This window comes from Mustela nivalis, assembly GCF_964662115.1.
Source record: "Mustela nivalis genome assembly, chromosome: 2".
Classification (NCBI taxonomy): Eukaryota; Metazoa; Chordata; class Mammalia; order Carnivora; family Mustelidae; genus Mustela; species Mustela nivalis.
Genome location: NC_139021.1, coordinates 37,758,328 through 37,781,724, shown reverse-complemented (window position 1 = coordinate 37,781,724; position 23,397 = coordinate 37,758,328). Strand labels below are relative to the sequence as shown.

General features: G+C 44.6%; 1 protein-coding gene across 5 annotated transcripts in view; it reads left to right on the top strand.

Moving 5' to 3' along the window:
* Nucleotides 1-23,397, top strand: part of MATN2 (matrilin 2) — a 135,753-nt gene that overhangs the window by 88,353 nt on the left and 24,003 nt on the right. For all 5 annotated transcript variants that reach the window (XR_014309447.1, XR_014309448.1, XR_014309449.1 and 2 more), the window contains 4 exons: nucleotides 9,982-10,104; nucleotides 15,588-15,710; nucleotides 19,095-19,217; nucleotides 19,513-19,635. Coding sequence is in view for 2 of the 5 variants with exons in the window: in XM_082722798.1 (XP_082578924.1) it covers nucleotides 9,982-10,104; nucleotides 15,588-15,710; nucleotides 19,095-19,217; nucleotides 19,513-19,635 (492 nt within the window). In the remaining 3 variants the exon portion in view is untranslated. The remainder of the gene's footprint in view (nucleotides 1-9,981; nucleotides 10,105-15,587; nucleotides 15,711-19,094; nucleotides 19,218-19,512; nucleotides 19,636-23,397) is intronic.

The following is a 23,397-nucleotide window of genomic DNA, read 5'->3' as shown; positions in this document are numbered from 1 at the left end:
CCCAGCAGTCCAGCTGCCTCTGAATCCTGGTAGAGTCAAGACCCAGGAATGGGCAGAGAGAAGTGTGAGGCACTTATAGGAGTCTGGGCAGGCAGCATCGGGGACATGTGTCCCCTAGAAAAGGGACCCTCTTCCTCCCATACTCAGGAGCAGCGTGAGACCCAGACCTGGGGAGGTTACTGGAGAGAGGAAGGGCCCCCCTGGCTTACTTGGAAAGCTGCGAGAGCAGGAAATAAAGTGAAATCCAGCAGGAAGAACTGAGAGCCTTGGGAGCACCCCACATCTGTGAGGGACAAGAGCAAGAACCGTGAAAGAGGGGCCAGATAAAAAGACAGAAACAGGATGGGGGCAGAAATTCAGAATCTAGGCAGCCAACCTGTTAGTAATTAATGAGGCATCACGTCAGCTTCCAGCCAAGTCGGCCTGGCTGCTGCTGTGATGTTGAGAGATCTTCTAAAACATTTTTCCACTTCTCATAAACTTGCAGAAAATGAAATAAAACAAAAGATACTCAGTCCCTTAAACGTCTCTATTTTTAACCAAGAGTATATCTGAGGGCTTCATCTAATCACTAAGTATGTAATTATTGTCTGGAAATAAGAGAATGTCAATGTGATTTACCAAGCATCATCAATTTATGTGTAAGCCAAAATAGACATAATAGAGCTTTATGTTCCTGAATAATTTAAAATACATAAGTACTCAAAAAAAAAGCACTTTTTATATCAATCCTGTACCTTGTAGCAACCCATCCAAAGCTATCTTGAATATTTTGTAGAGGGGAGAAGAGTAGAAATATGCAGGTACCATTAATTTGCAAAATATTGGCAAGACTTTTTTTCATTATAATCAAATATATGTAATAGGTTTACCACTGTGACCATTTTGAAGTGTATAGTTCGGTGGTATTGAGAACATTCACCTTGTTGTACGACCATCTCTACCATCCAGCTCCCGAACTTTTCATCTCCCCAAACTAAAACTCCTCCTTATTAAATAACTCCCTATTCCCTCCTCAGCCCCCAGCCCCTGGCAACCACCCTTCTACTTTCTGTCCATATGAATATGCTGACTCTAGGTCCTGGTGTAAGTGGAATCATGCAACATTTGTCCTTTTATGGCTGGCTTATTTCACTTAGTATCATGTCTCCAAGATTCACCCTTCCATGTTGTAGCCTGTGTTGGAATTTCCTTCTTTTTTAAGGCTGAATAATATTCCGTTATATGTAGACATCACACTTTGTTTATCCATTCGTCTGTCACTGGACACCTGGCTTGCTTCCACTTTTGGACTATAGGGAATAATGCTGCTATGAACGTGAATGTGCCAGTGTCTGTTCAAGCCCTGCTTTCAGATCGCTAGATCATATTATGGTAAGACCTTTTGAGGTCTAATGTGAAACCATTACTACTGAGCCAGGCATGAGAACATTTCCAGATGTTCGGGGTCTTTTCATGGGAAAGATAGAGGGCTTCCATCCACTGGACAGGAATTCATGAGTTAAGGCAATTATAAACATTTGTAATTTACATAATAATGCATTGCTACTTGTTATTTTGTTATTTTATTATTTAATGACTTTGAGAGCATTATACTCATTGTGTTTTAGACTCCACTGAACTGATAACTTGGTTGACATTCCCATCCTTTTTTTCAAAGAGGAATGCTTTGAAAGTACTACATGAATATTTGTACTTTTCACTAAAAATGAAACACGGAGAAAGGAAGTAATTTTATACTGAGTCAGCAACATAAAATACAGATTGTGTAAAATATATCAGTCTTTGGGTTTCCTGGCCAGCTCATGGTTAAGCTACTGTAATAAGCCACTTTTGTGAGACCTGTGTGCATCAGTGACTCTCCATTGGAGGCAGCCTTAAAGTTCAACCTAGTTCTAGCCCAGCCACCTGTCCTACAACATTCCACCGTGCCATCATCCAGCCTGCACTTGAATACTCCTACTGATAGGATACTCACAACACCCCACACAGTGCATTCCACTCTGTGCAGCTCTGACTCTTAGGACATGATTCCTTAAACTAAGCTGATGACTATTTCCTTGCACTTTCAAACTGACAGAACAAATTAAGCTTCTTGTATTTTCTTGGTCACTAAAACTGAGTCATATCAAAATAACTTTCATTTAGTCAGGCATGGAAAATGTGGTAGGAACTATCTATACTTTCATAGACATTCAGCCAATTTGCTGACGAAAGCCCTGTACCCTATAGACCAGATGGAGAAATGTGTGCCGGATGAAAGAATAATTGGTTGGGTCTGTGACCGTCTGAGTGTCTGGACCCAGAAGATGTAAACTGCTGAGCTGAGATCCTCATGGAGGGAGGCTTTTTAAGGAGCTTGGCAAAAAGAAGCCTGCAGAAGGGTGTCTTATATCCTTAGTGACCCCGTGTTGGTTCTTAGTGGGCAATGTTTACACATCTAAGAGTAACACTGATTAAGAGTGATCCTGATCACCATTATTCATTCAACAAATGTTTGTTGAGCACCTACTATGTAACCAGAAACTACTGGAGACAGCATGCTGTGGTAAGTAAAACAGACCAAAACACTGTGCGTATGGACATTCTATTGGAGCGGAGTCAGATGGGCTCACAAGAAACTGGCGTTTGATCAAAGACTTGAAAGAGGTGAGGGAGAGGAGGAGGGAGAGGAGACCTTTGAAGCAGGGGTAACATAGCACCAGTGCAAAGGCCCTGAGGCAGGCACTGTGAGTCTTTGTAATGTTGAGGGACAGCAGACAACAGAGTGAGACATAACTATGTTGTGTTATGGTCCATGGAACATAGAGCCTGTGCTCTCCAAGGTCATATCTTTGAATCCCCAAATTCCAGTGATACTGAGGTCATAGTCACTTCCCTATTCTAAAAACCCAAACTGGCTTTGTTTGTTGCCCATATTTTGTGTTTTGGATATAGACATCAGAAGCTATACATAATGTCCCCAGCAATTTTCCCTGATTATTATTTTCTCTGTTACTGGGCACTTCCCACACTGTTCTTTTTTTCTATTTTTTTTAATGCTCTTTTCCATGGCAACTCATTTCACAATTAAGAGCATGTATACTTATTTCTAATGCCTTTTTTGATTATAAAAGTAATATATACTTATTGTAGAAAACTGGATCATATAGAAATGAAATCATATCAAATAAAATGACTTATACTCTCATCACCCAGAGACAACCATGGTTAATACTGATTTGCTATGTTTCTCTACAGTTTTTTTTTTAAGGCATATGCATATATTTTTATGGAGTTGAGGTCATATGGGATAATATTAAACTATGAGCATTTTCACGTGTCATTTAAATTTTATCAAAACATCTAAAAACATTTTTAATTTCTGCATAATGTTCCATTGTAAGTATGTATCACAAACTGTTCAACAATTTGGCTGTTCAAATTGTATTGTGATAAACATCCTCATATGTGAGTCTTTGCATTTTTGACCAGAAATAAAGCATAAAAGGAAATTTATGGAGTCAAAGACTGTTAACAGTTTTAAGGTTTTTTGTTTTTTTTTTAAGATTTTGTTTGTTTATTTGACAGAGTGTGACCCAGCAAGAGAGGGAACACAAGCAGGGTGAGTGGGAGAGGGAGAAGCAGGATCCCTGCTGAACAAGGAGCCTGATATGGGGCTCAATCCCAGGACCCTGGGATCATGAGCTGAGCCAAAAGCAGGCACTTAATGACTGAGCCACCCAGGCACCCCAATTTTAAGTCTTTTGATTTGTATTGCAAAATTATTTTCCAAAAAGTTTGTAACAACTTATACTCCTCTCTAAGTGTTTTAAGGAGGCGATTTAAAACTTTTTTGCTAACTTGCTAAGAGAAATTTTTTTTATCATTGCTTTATTATTGTATCTAATTACCTTTTTCATAAAACTATATAGTAATATGTAGAGATAATTGACAAATATATATGTTTTTGGTGTTGTTGTTTGATTAATGAAAAGTCTGTTCAAATTAAAATTAACTCAAGAAGAAATAGATCATGTAAATAATGCCTCTATCTATTAAAAGAAATTATAAACCATCCCTAGGACTAGTTAGCGTAACTGGTGAATTCTACCAAACATTTGAAGAAGAACTAATACTAATTTTACACAAATGCTTCAAGAAAATCAAAGAAGAGGGACTATTTTTTCAACTTATTCTGTGAAGCCAGAATTACCCCAACACAAAACTCAGAAAAATAATAAACTACACACAAATATCCCTCATCAAATACATGTAAAAGTTCTTTAAATATTTTTTAACAATCAAATCCTACAGTCTATAAAAAGGAGAGTACATCACAACCAAGTGAGATTTATCCCAGGACCCTGGGATCATGAGCTGAGCCAAAAGCAGGCACTTAATGACTGAGTCACCCAGGCACCCCAATTTTAAGTCTTTTGATTTGTATTGCAAAATTATTTTCCAAAAAGTTTGTAACAACTTATCAAGGTTTGAATCTTAAATGAACCTTGAACCCAGGAATTCAAGGTTCATTTAAGATTCAAACCTTGATCAGTATAATTCACAATATTAACATACAAAAAAAAGCAGAAGCCATATAGCCCAACTCAGTAGATACAGAAAGAACATTGGACAAGACCTGACATTCAGTTACAATTTTCCAAAAAAAAAAAAAAAAACCTCTATGCAAACCAGGAATGATGAGAACTGCCTGGATCTAATAAAGTCCATCAGTGGAGATACCATCAGGTAACATCATACTTCATGATGAAAGACTGAAAGTTTCCTTACAGGATTAGAAACAAAACAGGACACCCATTTTCCCCACCTCTTTTTAGCATTGTATTATAGGTTCTGGCCATTGTAATAAGGAAGAAAGAAAGAAATGAAATGTAGATTGGAAAGGAAGAATTAAAGCGTCTTTATTAACAGACAACATGATCATCTGTGTAGAAAATTCAGTGGCATCTACCAAACAAGCTACTAGAACTTTTAAGAGTTTAGCAAGGTTGTAGGACCCAAGGTCTATATGCAAAACACAACTATTTTTTATATTTTTTAATGGAAAATCAAAATTAAGATTAAAAAATATCATTTACCATAGCATCAAAATATGTAGTTATCTATGGATAAATTTGACCAAAAATGTGAAACACCTATACACTGAAAGCTACAAAACATTGCTAAGGGAAATTAAAGAAGACTTAGCAAAACAGATATATCGTGTTCATGGATCCGAAGACTTAATATTTAACTGCCTGTTCTTTCCAAAGTGATCTACCCACCAAAGCAATATTTATCATGATCATACCATGCTTTTTTGCAGAATTTGACAAGCTGGAGGCGCCTGGGTGGCTCAGTTGTTAAGCATCTGCCTTCAGCTCTGGTCATAATCCCAGACTCTTGGGATCAAGCCCCACATCAGGCTCCCTGCTCAGCGGGAAGCCTGCTTCTCCCTTTCCCATTCCCCCTGCTTGTTTTCCCTCTCTCACTGTCTCTCTCTCTCTCTCTCTGTCAATTAAATAAATAAATAAAATCTTAAAAAAATAAAAAGAAGAAGAAACTGACAAGCTCATTCTAAAACATATGTGAAGGGCGTCTGAGTGGCTCAGTGTATTAAGCCTCTGCCTTCGGCTCAGGTCACGATTTCAGGGTCCTGGGATCGAGCCCAGGATCGGGCTCTCTGCTCAGTAGGATCTTGCTTCCTCCCTCCCCTCTTTCTGCCTACCTCTCCACCTACTTATGATCTCTGTTGAATAAATAAATAAAATCTTTAAAAATAAATAAATAAACATATGTGAAAATGCAAAGAATTAAAAATCAAATGAATTTTGAAAACAATGCACAAAATTGGAGAACTTAAACTGCCTGATTTATAATACTAATTAAAAAGCAACAGTAATCGGGGCGCCTGGGTGGCTCAGTGGGTTAAGCCTCTGCCTTTGGCTCAGGTCATGATCTCAGGTCCTGGGATCGAGCCCCACATCAGGCTCTCTGCTCATCGGGGAGCCTGCTTTCTCCTCTCTCTCTGCCTGCTTGTGATCTCTGCTGCCAAATAAATAAATAAAATCTTAAAAAAAAACAACAGTAATCAAGACAGTGTGGTATTGGTGTAAAGATGGATATACAGGTCAACGGGACAGCAGAGAGTCCAGAAATAGACCTACACATATATGGTGGAATGATTTTCAGTAAAGATGCCAAGGCAGTTAATGGGGGAAAGGATAATGTCTTCCACAAATGGAACAATTGGATTGCAAAAAAAAAGAAGAAAAAAAAAGGTAACTTCAAGTTCACCTCATACCACATACAAAAATTAACTTGAAATGGATTTTAAACTTAAATATAAGAATAAAAACTATAAAAATTCTGGAAGAAAACAGGAGATCTTAGTGACCCTGGGTTAGGCAAAGGTGTCTTAAATAGGACACGAAAAGTACAATTGATAAAAATTTAAAAGTGAATAACTTGAACTTCATTAAAATTAAAGCTCTTATTCTTCAAAAGACACCATTATTAAAATGAAAAGGCAAACTATAGACTGAAAAAGAAATACTTGCAAAAGTTATATCCAACAAAAATTTATATTTAGAATATATAAAAAATTCTTGACATTTAATAATGGGAACAACCAACCCAACAAAAATGGACAAAAGATTTGAACATATACTTCTCTAAAGAGGATATAGAGATGGCAAATACTCATATGAAAATATATGCAACAGTGTTAGTTGAGTTTATTTTGCAAAATAAAGCCACAGTGAGACAATTACTCCACCCTAAAAGAATGGCTACCATGACCAAGTGTTGGTGAGGATGTGGAGCAATTGGAACTCTCATAAAGTGCTGTTGAGAATGTTTAAGAAATAAGCACATGTCAACCATATGACCCAGCCATTCTCCTCATAGATGTTGACTCAAGAAAAATAAAAGCGATGTCTACGTAAAGATCTATATACATGAGTGTTCTTGGCTACTTTATTTGTGATAGCCCCAAACTAGAAATAACTCAAATCCCTACACTAGGTAAATGGATAAATAAACTGTGGTATATCCATGGAATGAAATACTATAAAAATGAACAGCTACTGATATTCATGAACATAGATGAATGTTAAAATAATTATGATGAGTGAAAGAATCTAGACAGGGGGCACCTGGGTGGCTCAGTCAGTTAAGCGTTTGCCTTCAGCTCAGGTCATGACCTCAGGGTCCTGGGATCAAGCTCTGCATCAGGCTCCCTGCTAGGCAGGGTGTCTGCGTGTTCCATTCCCTCTGCCTTTGCCCCTCCCCCCTGCTCACGCTCTGTCTCTCTTTCTCTCAAATAAACTCTTAAAAAAAAAAAAAGAACCTAGACCTACAGTAAGAATACTCCATTTTAATAAAATTCTGAAAACTGAAATTTTTTAAAGATTAATGATTATATGGGGCCAGAGGATTTGGAGAAGAATGAATTAGAGACACTGGAAAACTTTAGAGAGGAACGTGTAAGTTCATTATCTCGATGGTGGTGGTGGTTTCGTGGAAGCATACATTTGCGAAAATTCATCAAGCTGTTCATCCTAAATATGTGCTTTTTGCCTGTTGTTTCTTAATACAACTCAAAACAGGTAGGGGAGACCGTATCACTCAGAACCATGCATGTCATAACACCCAGAGAGCCTGTAAGAATGTTCTAGACTATCACCACTGAATAGAACTTACTATCATGGGAGCCTGGGTGGCTCAGTGGGTTAAGCCGCTGCCTTCGGCTCAGGTCATGATCTCAGGGTCCTGGGATCGAGTCCCGCATTGGGCTCTCTGCTCAGCAGGGAGCCTGTTTCCCTCTCTCTCTCTGCCTGCCTCTCCGTCTACCTGTGATCTCTGTCTGTCAAATAAACAAATAAAATCTGAAAAAAAAAAAAAAAAAAGAACTTACTATCATGAAGCAAATGTCCAGTATGTGCACTACCCAGTACAATCGTCAGAAGCTACTGTGGCTATTGAATACTTGAGAAGTGGCTGGTGTGACTGAGGAACTGGGTTTTTAATTTAATTTTCTAAAAAGATTTATTTATTTATTCATTCCTTTATTTATTTGAGAGAGCGTGCACACACTTATGGGGAGGGGAGGAGCAGAGGGGGAGGGACAAGCAGACACAGAGCCCAAAAAGGGGCTAGATCTCATGACCCCAAAATCATGAGTTTGATGCTTAACTGAGCCACCCAGGTGCCCCCAATGTAATTTAATTTTAACCCATTTTGATTTAAATGGCCACATTCGACACATGGTTCTAGATTAAAGGAAGCTAAGCATAAATGAAAACTAAATATATCTCTGACCCTATACTGGATCCTGTTAATGGAAGAGTAAAAACGCTATAAGCAGCCCAATTAGATAACTCATATGACTAGAATATGGATGGTAGATTAAAGTATTATATCAATGTAGATTTGTGAATTTTATAACTATACTATGGTGATGCAAGAGAATATCCCTTCCGTTAGGAAGCTCACAGTGTATTGAATGAAAAAAGACCAAGATGTATGTAACTGACCTCAAGGAGTTCAGAAAGATGAGCAAATGATAAAGGAGATGGGGTAGAATGTTAACAATAGGTAAATCTGGATAGAGTATACAGGTGTTTCTTGTACTTATATCCTTGAATTTTTATGTTTGCTCCTTCTTGTAAATTTAAAATTGTCTCCAAATTAAAAGTTAAAAAAAAAAATAACCTCATATGTGATTATGATATTTTTTTTAAAAACTTCCAGTCTTTTTGAGGGCCGGCTGGCCCTTGATCTCAGGGTTGTGAGTTTGAGCCCCACATTGGGTATAGAGATTACTTAAAAATAAAATCTTAAAAACATAAAGAGTTCCAATCTTTTAAGGATACGTTATGAAGTATCTATGGACAAAATGATAGAACATCTGGGGTTTGTTTCAAAGTAACATGGAATCCTAATATAGGAGAAACAGATTGATTCTCTTGAAGCTGAGTGCGATGTACATGAGTTTATTATACACTTCTGTCCCTTTAACATGCCATGACTTTAAATTGGGAAGAATTGGCATTCACTCAATGTTTTTCCTTTTAAGGATATTGTGTGCCTTTCTCTTACTCATTTTGTTTCCTATGGTACTGGCTGGGAAAGCTCATTTATACCAAATGTTTCATTATGAAAGTGATATCCTTAGGTCACTTATTCCTTAATGCAATAAAAATCTTCATCACAACAAAAATATTTCTTTTATGACCCCATCAGTGGCCAACTATTTCGAGCAATTTTAAGCAGTGGGTCCAATTCCCATGAGAGCAAAAAACTTTGATCAGACCCTTCCATAGAAGCCACTTTCCTTATCTAAGAATGCTTATACAGTTAAAACCCCATTATAAAAAATTCCATGTAACCTTGTTTTTTCTTGATGTTTTGGTTTGAATTAATCAAGAGATCATGTTCTCCGACTGGGAAGGCTTGAGAAAAATCTAAGCGAAGAGGAGTCCAGTGAAATAATGAGAACAGTACTTTGCTATCCGAATATCTATGCTGTTCACTCCATTTTCCCAGGATCTGACTTGGTGTCCTGTTGTTTGGCTCAGTGTTTGAGGGATTTAAGTGGTTTGGAGTTAGGCTTTGGGAAGATTTCATTGTTTTAATTGCATAAATTCCATAAAGCATTGAACTAAGTAAGCTCTCTCTTCCCAGCCTTTGATACAACAAACAGATTCTCCATCACACTCTTCTATTTTAATGGCTCTTACATGAACCAGGACAAGGAAAGCATTTTCACAAATTCATTTGCTGCATAAACATTTTGTAACATGCCGAGAAAGTTCTCGCTGGGGGGCCGTATCTCTAAACATGGAAATAGCTTTATTGAGAGATCCCTTCATAGCAGGAGTGTTTGAGGTTACAGGAATTTATTTGTTTAGGGAAAGTGAAGACTGAATATCCCTTGGTTTTCCTGTTTGACTTATTGTTTCGTTCATCATTATTATGATTTTTCTTTCTCTCCAGAGATAGACTACTGTGCCTCGTCTCGTCATGGATGCCAGCACGAGTGTGTTAACACAGATGAGTCCTATTTCTGCCGCTGCCTAAAAGGTTTTACCCTGAATCCAGACAAGAAGACCTGCAGAAGTAAGTCGCCCTGGGTGTAGAAGGGCTTGTTCCCTCAATGCCCTGCTAATTTTCCTTGTCCTTGCAAGTCTTAAGCAGATTTACTTGTACTTAGCATTTGTGTTCACGAACACTCTTCTGCCCTTGAGTTTACCTTTTGTCATCCTTGATTCTGTGATAGGGATGATTTCTAGAGACTGAATAGCACCACAACATGTATTTGGGACTTGTCTGGGCCCAGAGACAGGAGGTAAAAGAGGTTAGTTTCTTCCCGTTATACTAGTTGAGATATCTGATGGTTGCTAAGGGGGCGGAAATTGCTGCTCTATCCTCTTTGACATGAAGGAAGGAAAAACTATGATTCTGGGGCATCCCTGCAGGGTTCAAGAGGTACATGGTGTCAACAGGCTGAAATGAATGAGATGCTGCGTGGCTCAAGTCAGCTGGCGCATCAAGGGGGACTAGAGCATTTCCCCAAATGGGATCTCTTTAAACCAGACTGTCCCTGAGAAACCACTAGAATGGAAGGTCCACAAGGACAGAGAGGCTTCTCACTCTCCCACTCTTGAATCCTCAGCTCCCCAAGGGCTTGGCACATGGAGGTGTAACACAAGACTTATTGAGCGGATGACTGAAGGAATGAGTAAACAGATCTCTTTGAGATTTATCATCCTGAGAAATTGTCACTATTATTTGAATTACTCGATCTCTTTAGAAAGATGGCCCTTTTAAGGTGTGCAGATTGTGAACTTTTTAAAGAAGTATTTCCGTAGTCAGTCGACACCAAATTGCTCATGTTCTCCTGGCAGTCTCGTTTACAGAACTTTCTGGAGGCCCCACTTAGGGGTGTATGTTTCCATGCACTTCTTCCCTTGCCTCTTCCTGGTGACATGTACAGCAGGGCTCTGCATTGTAGGCAGGACTGAATTTTCAAATGTTTGATCATGAATTTCTCTTGAAAAAGCCCTGTAGGCTATAGAACTGAATCCAGACAGGGCCCATTCTGCTCCCAGGACATACGGACTTAGCCACTCACTCTAATAAGCGTTAGACCTTGTATGGTGGGATGGTTGCTGAGCCCATGTTTTGAAACTGAGCCTCTCTCATAAAAGATAATTCCTACGGTCTTGCCTAGATGCAAGCCCTGGAAACATTCGAGTATTATATAAGAATCTGCACTGAGAGCATTCAGAATGTGAAAACAGTTAGGTGGAATATTTTCCATTAGACCACACATGCGTTCATTATGGTGAAGGGCCAATTTTTCTGGCCAGGCCACTCCTCTCTGCTGTTTACACCTTTTTCTAGGGATAAGTGTGTCCGTGGCTAACTATACCCAGGGAAGATCAGTCCCAGGTGGACTCTGTTGCAGACCAAAAGTTCTTAGTAGGGGATCATTAGATCTGGTTCAACTCAGGCACACGTTGTGGTTGCCAGCTTCATGTGTGTTACTAATAGAGGGAAAAGGGAACAAGTTAGAGATAGGGCCATCAGTACAGAGGAATTTGCTTGAAGCTCTCATCTCTTATTTATTTATTTATTTGAGAGAGGAGAGAGAGCGAGCAAGCAGGCACGAGTGGGAGAGGGAGAGAGAATCTCAAGCAGATTTACACTGAGCATGGAACCCTGAGATCATGACCTGAGCTAAAAGCAAGAGTTGGCCACTTAGCTGACCACACCACCCAGGCGCCCCTGAAGCTCTTCGTCTCTTATCAATCATCTAGGATTCCTTCAACCTCTGCTGCTCCCCCACGTCCTGCCTGGAGAGTCACTTGGAGTAAGAGGAGGGTCTAAGGTGGTGGACACACGCATAGTCATCAGGCGAGGAGGGAGGTCAAGATCAGAAGTGCAAGTGGAGAGGAGGTGACCATGGGGAGTAGTCTGACCACCACAGAGGAGCCCACAGATGGGCCTGTTTCTAGGCTGTGGCCCAGTCCCGAGTCTCTAATGCTGGTTCATTTCTGTTTAGCAATTGCAGCTCCATGTTCTCTAGCCAGGTGTCCTGCTTTTTCATCCAAGAAAAATGGAATTTGTTTCTAAAACCCCATATCCTCACCAGTCCTTCTCCCAACATCCTCCCTCATTGCTACATTTTCCATTGTCTGTGCAGACCCAGCCCTGGGCTCGGGAGGTCAGCCTCTCCCCTGACTGAATGTTTGCACTCTGTCCATTATGGCAGACAGCTGTTAATGGAAGTAAGCGCTCCCTGTCTCTCTGGGGCATTACATGGAAGAAGGAAACAAACAATTCAATTTAAATCTGCAGTTCGTTATTAGGAGTTTGAAGATCTAAAGAGCGTTATGGACCTCGAGCTCAGGGTACAGCCATTTGCATTTAATTGATGGATATGGGTGATTTTCAAATCTAATAAGAAATCTGTTTTTCCAAGGAATTTGATGTCATCCAATTAAGGTGGAAAACAAAGTTCTGTTCAAGACAGAATTCTACTGAAGAAAACTCTCTTGGCTGGGCTTTCTTCTTCCTCCTCATCTGGGCACAATTCCTTTTTCTAGAAAGTACTGTCATCATTTTAAAGCATAAATTATTAAGGCGGTGGTGCAAAGCGCAGAAACTGGGTCTGGCCTGGCTGTTGAGGTGGGGCCTGCGGGTAGAATCCTTTGTGGGTGTGACCTGTGTGCTGGGCTCCAGGATGGCTCATGCTGGCACCAAGGCTGTGCTCGCCATTGCTCGGAGACATCATACTTGAAGAGCTGGGATGGCGTCCACGGGTTGGACAGAGCTGGGAGATGTGAGGGCTGGTCTTAGCCGTGTCACTCATACTGCTCCTGCGACCCTGAACATACTACTCTCTTTCTCTGGACCTGGATTTGCTAAACCAAAGGACGTCCTGCTTTAACATCTGGTAGCCTGTACAATTTTTCTGAAATGTGCTCTCTGTGCCAGCCACTCCATGGGCATTATAATTCACTGCCTGGGGTCCCCACTCTTTCATGTTTTTATGTTGTACCTTCTCAGCAACATCTCCAGCTTTCTTGTGAGTTGGCCCCTATAAGCTCTGTTTAAAATGTTTTGTCTGATGGTCTTGCCAACTGATCTCACGTGGGCTTCACCAGGTAAAGCTACTCTCTAGCCCGGCCTGTGTGTAGCACTTTCGGTTAGCGAGGAGACTGAACCAGATCTGGGGCACATAGTAGGTACTCAGTAAATACTGATGAAGTGATGCACATGTGAAGAAATGTAACTCAAGCATGTAAAGGCGGCCAAGATCCACGGTTAAACCTTTGCAGTCAGGAACCCTTTGGAGAAGAGCTGCCTTGCTGTTTGCCAGATAGCTGAGTGGTAACATCTTTAAGACTCTGAATGATTTTCAGTTTAATTATTTCATATGTAAATCTTTCTTTAAAATAATGCTGGGGGGAGTGCCTGGGTGGCTCAGACAGTTGAGGGTCTGACTCTTGATTTTGGCTCTGGTCAGAATCTCAGGGTCCTCTCATGGCTCAGCAGGGAGCCTGCTTGAGATTCTCTTCCTCTCCATTGGCCCCTCCCCCCACTTGTGTGTGGGCATGCTCTCTCTCTGTCTTGCCTCTCTCTCAAATAAGTAAATAAATCCTTAAAAAGAGAGAGACAGAAATTGGTTTTTAAGAGATTGTGATAGAATATACATACCATAAAAACGACCATTCTAAACATTTTTAAGTGTACACTTCAGTGGCATTAAGAACATTCCCATTATTGTGCAATCATCCTTAAACTACAGAACTTTTTCATCTCTCCAAATTATACCCATTAAACAATGACTCTCCATTCCTATCTCCGCCTCCCAGCTCCTGGCAACCACCATTCGATTTTCCGTGTCTCTGAATTTGCCTGTTCAAGTTACCTCATATAAGTGGAATCATATAATATTTGTCCTTTTGTGTCTGACTTATTTCACGTCCCACAATGCCTTCAGGCATCATCCACAATATAGCATATCTCAGAATTTCCTTCCTTTTTAAGGCTGAATTCAAGTCCTTGCTTTTGATTCTTTTGGGTAATTACCCACAAGTAGAATAATTCTCTATTTGAGGAAACTCCATACTGCTTTCCATAGTGGCTGAATGCTGGCTTTATAAAAACAGCATTTACCGAAAACAATTTGACCTTTCTTTGAATGTGTAAGGAAATGATTCCTGCAGACCCTCGGCTATGTGGCCCCAGACTATAGGGCTCTTTGTACTCTGTGTCTCTTTGCTTGGTTGTTGTTGTTATTGTTGGTTTTTTTTTTTTTTTTTTTTTTTGGTCTGTTTGTATGTGGCCAATGTTTTATTGACAGACCCCTTTTTCCTCACTGAAGCTCCTTGCTTGTTTCCCAGTATTCAGTTCTGTTCCACACAGGTAATGTGGTTGACAAGTTCCGGGCTGAAACCACGCTCAGCTCCCCTCATGCAGAAGCGATGAGTTACAGAGTGTGCCAAGGGGTCAATGACGCTTGTGGTGGTGTCTCTCCTCTCTGGCCATTCCTTGCGTGTGGAGAGAATGCTCTCTGCATGCTCCATCTGCAGCCACTTCTGCTCAAACTCTGTGCCCTTAGAAAGTTCCACCCACCAGTCACCTGGGAGGATGCATCAGAGCCCCTTGGAGGGATGGTTGCCATGCTGGCTTAGATCAGTCATGACTCATGTCTTGGGGGTCAGGGTTCAGTGCCAAGAATACAGGGTAATGGTTGTTGTCAAGGCAACCAGCAGTGTCTACCATATCCCCAGAAGAAAGAACAATGAGTTAGACAGCTTCAGTTCAGCCACGAATGTGACAGTTCTTCCAACACCAGTCTCATGAAGGCCCTCCACGAGGTCATTTGATTTCCCTGTTCTCCATCTCCCCTATAACCTGCTCTTTGTGAGCTCCTGTGATTCAAACATTTTCTACCAGGAAATGAAATGCTCGTTGGCTCCTGGTTATGATGCCACTCCCATCTAGGGGCAGAAACTGAGCTTGGATTGTGACAAATGTCTATACAGGACACAACTGCCACAACCCGGGGCAACATCAGATGTGTCTTCTCCACTTTTTTTGATATGGAGGCCGCCATGATCTCATGTGGAGCGAGCTTAAGCCTTTGGACCCTTCTCAATGGAACTGCCCCGTCCTGCCTCCCCTAGAGAGCTGGATGTGTTTTGCACGATGAACTTTTGTTGGCTCTGCCTTGTGCTGTTCAATGTTATTGTCAGATATCACTGCTTTGAGCCCTACTGATCAGGTTAACTGGAAGAAAGACTAACTAGATTTTCTGGGTATTTCTTTCTTGTGAAGGGACAGGCTAGGGATTATGGTCCTCAACTCATTTCACCTGCCTTTGATCATCAAAAGGCAGAAAGACCCAAGCTGGAGGAATCCAGACTTCTGATCCCGGGTTCTCCTTCAAACCAGCTCCCAGAGAGCAAGAGTTGTCTTCTCTGTCCTGTAGAGCGCCTTGTTTACTGAGTATGTGCCGTGAGGGGCTGACCGCACAGCCGTGGGAGAAGCTCAGAATTTTCAGGAGAGTCTGCCCTTTCTCCCCTCAGGGATCAACTACTGTGCGCTGAACAAACCAGGCTGTGAGCATGAATGCATCAACACGGAGGAAGGCTACTACTGTCGCTGCCGCCGGGGCTACACCCTGGACCCCAATGGCAAGACTTGCAGCCGTGAGTGTGCTGGAGCGGGCGGTTCGGATGGGAGGACGTGGTCCACACGTAGTCCCCAGGGCTCACTTCTGAAGCTGCTAGGTCTCCTAAGGGCCGGATGGTCTGACAGGCTTACCTTTCCCTGCCTCAGTTTCATCATCCATAAAATGGGACTATTCATGCTACCCACCTCCAGGATTGGGTTATGAGGATTAAAAGAATCAATATGTATAAAACACTTAGAAAAGTGCTGCTAAATATCCACAATAGCCAAATTATGGGAAGAGCCCAGATGTCCGTGGACAGATGAATGGGTAAAGAAGGTGTGGTATGTATACACCATGGAATATTACTCGGCCATCAAAAAGATGATATCTTGTCATTTGCAATGATGTGGATGGAACTAAAGGGTCTTATGCTAAGCAAAACAAGCCAATCAGAGAAAGATAATTATCATGATCTCACTCATAATTTAAGAACAAAACAGAGGATCATAGAGGAAGGGAGAGAAAAATGAAACAAGACTAAATCAGAGAGAGAGAGACAAAACAGACTCTTAATCATAGGAAACAAACAGGGGTGCAGGAGAGGAGAGGGGGATGGGGATGGGGTAACTGGGTGATGGACTTTAAGGAGGGCATGTGGCATAATGAGCACTGGGCATCATAGAAGACTAATGAGTCACTGAACTCTACCTCTGAAACCAATAATACACCATGTGTTAATTGATTGAATTTAAATTTAAAAAAAGAAAAGTGCTGCTAAAACATCTGCACAAAACCCCTCCTTGGAGGGTCTGGTTACCCTTAATTTTCAGAGTAGGAAACTGAGGAAATGTTTCAAAGTGCTGCTACATATTAATGAGCGCTCAATAAATATCAGCTAATGTTAGTCTTTGCTGTTGAGAGCGCTGATTAAGCCAGACCTGCTGGAATCTAAAATCCAAGCACGACTACCTACCAGACATGTGTTCCCAGGCAAGGTATATAACTTTGCTAAGCCTTGATTTTCCCATCTGTTTAAAAAAGTGACAGTAGTAGCAGTAATGATGTGCTCAAGTTTTTAAGGGGAATAAGCAGTCTCTTAGCCTGGGCCTGGCACAAGGAAAACACAATGAAAGATCATCATTCATTATGACCACGGAGCCTGGGAGAGTGACCAGTGTGGCTGCAGGCTAGGACAAGGGGCCAAAAGGGACAGACTTCAGAAAGTACATGGGCTACCACAGAGCTGGTCTGAGGGCAGAGCTGGGAAATATGGGACTTTTTGTGAAGCCTTTCTTAATTTTCTTGTGTAAGAGGCACAACAAATCTCCATTTGGTGATGTAAATGCATGGAAACTTGTAGGCTTTGCCAGCTGGAAGGTTCCATCATGGTTTATGAGGCACAGTCTCCACTGGTCCAGGCCAGCGGGGGTGGGGGCTCATGAGCACTGTGACCCTGCTCCACTGGGAGAGGGGCTCCGTGACATGGCCCAGCACAGAAGGGCCCCTTTGTGTGGCTCTCTACCCGGCAGGCCGCACATCTGCTCCGGCTTTGTGGACAGAGAGAGATTGTGGATGAGAACAGAGCAGCTGTTGAACATTTGGACCTCAGACTGCCAGAAGGGGAAATTTCACAGATGAAGTATTAGGTATAGAGCAATCCCCAGGAAAACTTGTGCCCCTTCAGTCTGTAGAGGGAACAAAGTGCCTCCACTAGGCTTTCTAAGGACTGATCTCGGAGGTCAAAGAACTTTTGAACCAGAAAGTTAGCGCTGCTCTGCACTTGCCTCTGGAAATCTCTGAGTCCTGATGAGAAGCCTGTGGGGAGCAGGGATGCCCTGGTAAAGATGGATCTGGGTATATTCTGCCTTCTTCCAGGAGTGAGGGGTCAGCCAGCTGACCGCTCTGGCAAGTGTCCCAGGACAGACCTGGCACAACCTGATGGAGCCCACCTAGAGCCCTAGGGGCCATGCCTGTTCCTCTCTCCCAGCCTGCCTTGGGGGAACCTAGCAGGTCTCAGAATGGGCCCCAGAAGAGATTGGGCCATACTGTCTCTTGGATCAAATAAGAATGACCGCTTTGCTTCAAGAGAGTATAAACCAAACCATTTCTTCCTAGGAGTTAGTTCCCAAAAAAAGCCATGGTAACCTGTTCCCTTCAAGTACTCAGGGAGCCCCAGCCCTAATGACAGCAAGCATACTGGTGAGGTGCATACTCCTTGAGGCTGTGGTGAGCCCTTTCCAGGCACCCACTCACTCTATCCTCACTGTAGCCATAGGAGACATCTACAGCCTTATCCCTATTCAAAGACAAGAAAACTATGGCACCAAAGGATTAAGTAACTTTCCCAGTGTCCCATGACTGGTTCACGGTGGAACCAAGATGTGAATCCAGGCTTCTGGCCCCTGAGATCCTGCAAGAGTTTGCAGTAGGTGCATCCAATAGTGCAATGTTCTAGAAGGCACCACCCTGGGCCCTTCTGCGGAGCCAGAGGCCCGGCACAAGGCCTTCAATGTGTCTCCAGTCCCTGGGTATGCATTTTCGCCATCAAGGAAATCTGGGAGGCAGCCTGTGGGGCTGTCTGTGGGAGCCGCTCACCACAGGTCTGTGTTCACTGTCCTTCACTGCTCACTGCCCAGCGGGGCCAGCTGTGCTGGGCTCGGGTGCCAGGATTGGCCACACAGGCAGCCTGTGGCTCTGGGTGGTTTTCTGCATCTGGGTGTCCTGGGTAGGGGGGATGAAAACACTCTTTCTGTGTCATTTTCAGAGAAAAATGAAACTTTACCATTAATTCTTTCCCAGCAATACTTAGTAAGCTTTCCCTCAGCGATTACTGTGTGTCAGCTCTAGTCTGAGGGCCATACCTCTGTCAGGTCCTCTCCTCACCACATTCCTCTAAGAAAGCAGCTGTCGTCATCCCCACTTCTCAGGTGGGGAAGCCATGGCCCAGAGGCCCAGGGACCGCCCAGCATTGCCTGGCCAGGAAGTGGTACCAGTGGGATTTGAGCCCAGCTTGTGTGATGCCACCACCTTCATTCCTAAGCTCTGTGGCTTTGGGCAGGCAGCTGAGCCTCCCTGAGCCTTGCTTTCCTCTCTGAGATGGGATTCCCACCTGCCTGTGGCCCTGGGGACTGTAGATGAGGGCGCCAAGGCCCTGGCACAAAGTGCTGCTGTCACTAACCCCAACACGGGAGGTGTAGACACTTCACTGCGAGAATGAACAAACTAGGCTGAATTTCTAGAGGCCCCTTGCACCAGGTGGAATGGAATCTTCCAGCAGCGCTCTTTGTGATGCCAACGAAGTCAATAGCTCCTAGGACCCCACCCCTCCACCCCCACACAGCAGTCGGGGTTTTTAATGTCCGTGGCTGGTGAGCCTTATTGTCGGGTTATTTTGTGTTTTCCTGTGTGACAAACGCAGGAGTGGATCACTGTGCACAGCAGGAGCACGGCTGTGAGCAACTGTGTCTGAACACGGAGGAGTCCTACGTCTGCCAGTGCTCAGAAGGCTTCCTCATCAACGAGGACCTCAAGACCTGCTCCAGTAAGTCTCCCCCTATGCTTCTCTTTGGTGGAAAAGCTTTGCAATGGGAGTGAAAAACATGGCCGCCTCAGAGGAGGGTGGTTCAGGGCCCTCCTGATCCTCTGGCCTTTTCTGTGCTCTGGGGACTGATGGTGGCGGATGTCCGGAGGCTGCATGCCCTTGAGGGGTGGGGGAGCAGACTGCATGACTTTGTGGGGTGAGTGGGGGGGGACAGACAAGATGGGGGTCCCTTGATGGCCATCCTCAGGAGCCCAGAGCCTTCCTGCCCACCTCACCTGGCTGTCTGGCTTTGTAGGGGCCGATTATTGCTTGCTGAGTGACCACGGTTGTGAATACGCCTGCGTCAACACGGACCGGTCCTTTGCTTGTCAGTGTCCTGAGGGACACGTGCTCCGAGGGGACGGGAAGACCTGTGCCAGTGAGTGCTCTGGGTCTGGTGACAAGCGGGACTTGGCACGGGCTGGCTGTGGGTGGAGCGCGGAGCCAGGCAGGGTTTCGCTGGGCCTGTGCGAGTGGGCATTAAAGGCCTCGTTCAGTGATTTGAGCCCTAGTGCTTCTCCCCACTGTGGAGTCCCCCTTGTGGGGAAACCGCAGCTCAGGTTGAGTCAGGAGTCTAAGGCTCCCTCTGTTAAAGGAGTGGGTCCCAGCCCTGGTCTGTGGGCCTCCATAGAAGTCAGTCTTGGGAGAGAGGGAGGTTCCTGAGAAAACATCCTTCCCCCAACCACATAATCTGTCAGCAGATGGAGAGGTTGGCAGTGATGATTCCTGAGCACATATATCCTTGCAGCTAGCCCCACTTCCTGGTCCATTAATTAATTAATTAATTATCTAAAACAGATTTTTAATTTATTTCTTTGACAGAGACAAAGAGAGACAGTGAGAGGGAATATAAGCCGGGGGGTGGGGTGGAGAGGGAGAATCAGGCTTTCCGCGGAGCAGGGAGCCCAATGTGGGGCTCGGTCCCAGAACCATGGGATCATGACTTGAGCCAAAGGCAGATGCTTAATGACTGAGCCACCCAGGCGCCCCACTGTTCCATTAATTTAAAAAAAAAAAAAATTGGCCTTTAGATCTCCCTCTCTCCTCACTGGAGAATGTTGTCTGTTCTGCCCTGTACTCCCAGTGGACTAAGGTAAAGACAGAAAAAATAGTTATTTTGACAGATGGCGTCAGAAATGGAGGGAAAGGGCTACAGATGTCCTTCCCCCTAGCCTGCTGGTCTCTCTGGTGACAGGACTAACTTTCCCAACTCCGGGTACCATAGTGGCCTTTCACATGGGCGGCTGAGCTGCGGTGCGCCCCTCCCTGCAGACGGCGAGATAACGTTTTCCGAGTTAGCGACAGATTCTTGCGGATGGGTCATCCCATCCTGCGGCTACTGCCACTGGCACGGGGAGGGCATTGGGGCACAGAAGGAGGGTGGGCGCGGGGAACTGCGTCTACATGGGGCTGCATGCCAGAGCCAGAGGCATGGTTTTTTTTTTTTTATTGCTTTGCTTTAATTTTCCATCATTTTGGGTTTTTTTTTAAATATTTTATTTATTTATTTGACAGACAGAGATCACAAGTAGGCAGAGAGGCAGGCAGAGAGAGAGGAGGAAACAGGCTCCCAGCCGAGCAGAGAGCCTGATGTGGGGCTCAATCCCAGGACCCTGGGATCATGACCTGAGCTGAAGGGAGAGGCTTAACCCGCTGAGCCACCCAGGCGCCCCCATCTTGGATTATTCATGTCCTTCCTTTGTCTATACCCCCTCCCGACTTCTGCCCCCCTCCCCGCCCCACACCTTACTGTGATTATCAAGAGCCCACTATCAGCTGGCTGGAGGGTGCCTAAGAAATTCTCACAGCCCTTCCCAGCGAACACCGCCCCTTATAGTCGCACGCCCCGTCCCTCCTCACCCAGGTCCATAGGAGTGAGGCCTCTGACACTTAAATGTTGCACATTTGGCCATTTAAGTGCAGTGCAATCAGAAGTGAATTTTGATGTGTATCTATTTATATGTGGTTGTGACTCTGAAGGCTTCTGAGATGATCAGATAGGTCAGAATTATCCTCTGAGAATGGTGGTTCCCATTCATAAAGAAGTGAATTTTACCCACCAGCATCGAACTCTTCCCCTAATTGAAGGCTGTCTGTCTGACCCGGGATGATTCAGCCACCCCGTCCTATAATAATAGCCTTTGTTTCCAGTGTGGCCATCGTTAACTGGGGGCTAAGTTTCCCAGCTCTGTGCCAGTTGACAAAAAGCCTGACGACATGACTCCCAACTTTTTGGAACAATCTGCTGTGCTGGGGAAGGGGGGGGTCCCGCCACGGGCCAGCCAGGCCCGGCTCAGTGTGTGAGGGTGTCCTTCACCCTTCAGACAGGCGGCCTCCTCTTAGAGCCTTGATAGCGGGTGGCCTGAAGAACACTTCACTCACTTTCCAGAAGTTCTCTGAAGCATAGAGGGCAGACCCACATTCCCAGGGCCCTCAGACTACATGGGCATTGTTACCCCGTCCACCTGCAGGCACCCTGGGCTCTCTGGCCCCTGGGATGAAGCCTGTCCTCCCTTCTTCATATCCTTGGCTCCCAAACTGTGATTGTAGGTTCTCCCCAAGAGACTTGCATTGTGGGGTTGATGCGCAGACTGGGGGCTATGGTGGGGAGGGGAATGAGGTAGTGTCTTACAGAAGCTGCAGCAGAGAGGCCTCCTCCCCTCTAGCTCCTGGTGACTTCCCTGAGGTAGACTTTTGCAAGGGCGTCCCAGCATCAGGAAAGACTCCGCAGGCTGGATGTGCGCAGGACCCACTGTCCACTAGGGGGCCAGCTCCTGGGGTGACGCTGAGTCTTGTTCTGAGTCAGAGTTCCCCGGCCTGGCCCACAGGAGATGCTCAACCAAGTTCATCGAGTGAGAGAGTGAATGGTCAGAGACCACCTGTCTTTTTCTCCTGTGGCACCGGGCATAGGCCCTGCTCCCTGTGCAGCAGCCTTCAGTGGCTCCCCACTGTCCCCCAAAGAAAGTTCCAGTTGCATTTCTCAACTTGGCAATGTCAGAGAATCCCTTCCTCCACCTCTCGAGCCCCACCCCAGGTCTTCCCCGATTGCTCCAGTTCCTTAAGAGGGTAAGTCCCATTATTCTCTGAGGGACCACTGTACGTCCAGGCTGTTTTTTCTCCATTTAGCGCCACCTTCCCTTCCCAGCCTTGCTGGTGGAGACCCCGCTCGTAGCCGACATTCCCCACAGAGAACTTCCCGCTGCCAGCCCCCACTGGGCGCGTCTCCTCTGCCCTCTCACCCCATGCTACCCTTTGCCCAGATCTGAGAAATAATGTGACAGAGTCAAAAGAACACTGAACTGAGAGCCCAGAGACTGGGTTTAAATATTGCTGCTTCCACCCTGGCCAAAAGACTTGACCCTTTCTGGATCAGATTGCTCAACTGTCAACTTGGAATGATGATTTCTGCCTCTCCGTCAGGGTTGCCAAGTGGCACAGGGAGAGACAAATTTGAAATGTTTGGGGAACTTGTAAACTGCTTTAAACCCTAGCTTTCCTCCCACCGTTAGACTGCCCTGCAGCGAGGCAGTGGCTGAGGTAGCACCTTGCCTTAGAGACCTACCTCCTAGGGCTGGGCCCGCTTCCATCCGAGGGGCCGTAGAGATAGGCCACCCTGGGAGAAGTCAGACTCATGAGCCCCAAAGGCTGCTGTCAGACTCTGGCAAGGGCAGGGTGCTGACGGAGATCTGGGCCACAAGCCACAGAGCACTGGGAATCCTTGTCCAGCCGCTACCGGGAGCCTCTGGGAAGCTGGAAGTCCCAAATCAAGGTGCCGGCATGGTCATGTTCTGATGCGAACCCTCTTCTCGCCTTGCAGATGGCTGCCTTCTTGCTCCATCTTCTCATGGTGGTAGTTGGAGGGCGGGTGGGTGGGGGTGGGACAAGAACAAGCTCTAAGGACCCTAATCCCATCATAGGGTCCCCACCTCATCTGCAACTCATTACCTCCTTACCTCCCAAAGATCTCATTTCCCAAAACCCCCACACTGGAGGGTAGGATTGCAAAGTATGAATTTGGTAGCGGGGAAGGGGACACAATTCAGTCCTTAGCATGCAGTGAGGGGAGAAGACCACCTTCACCCTCAGTGTATTCACATGACAGGAGAAGGAAGCTTCGAGGTCTAACGTTTCTTTGGTGGGA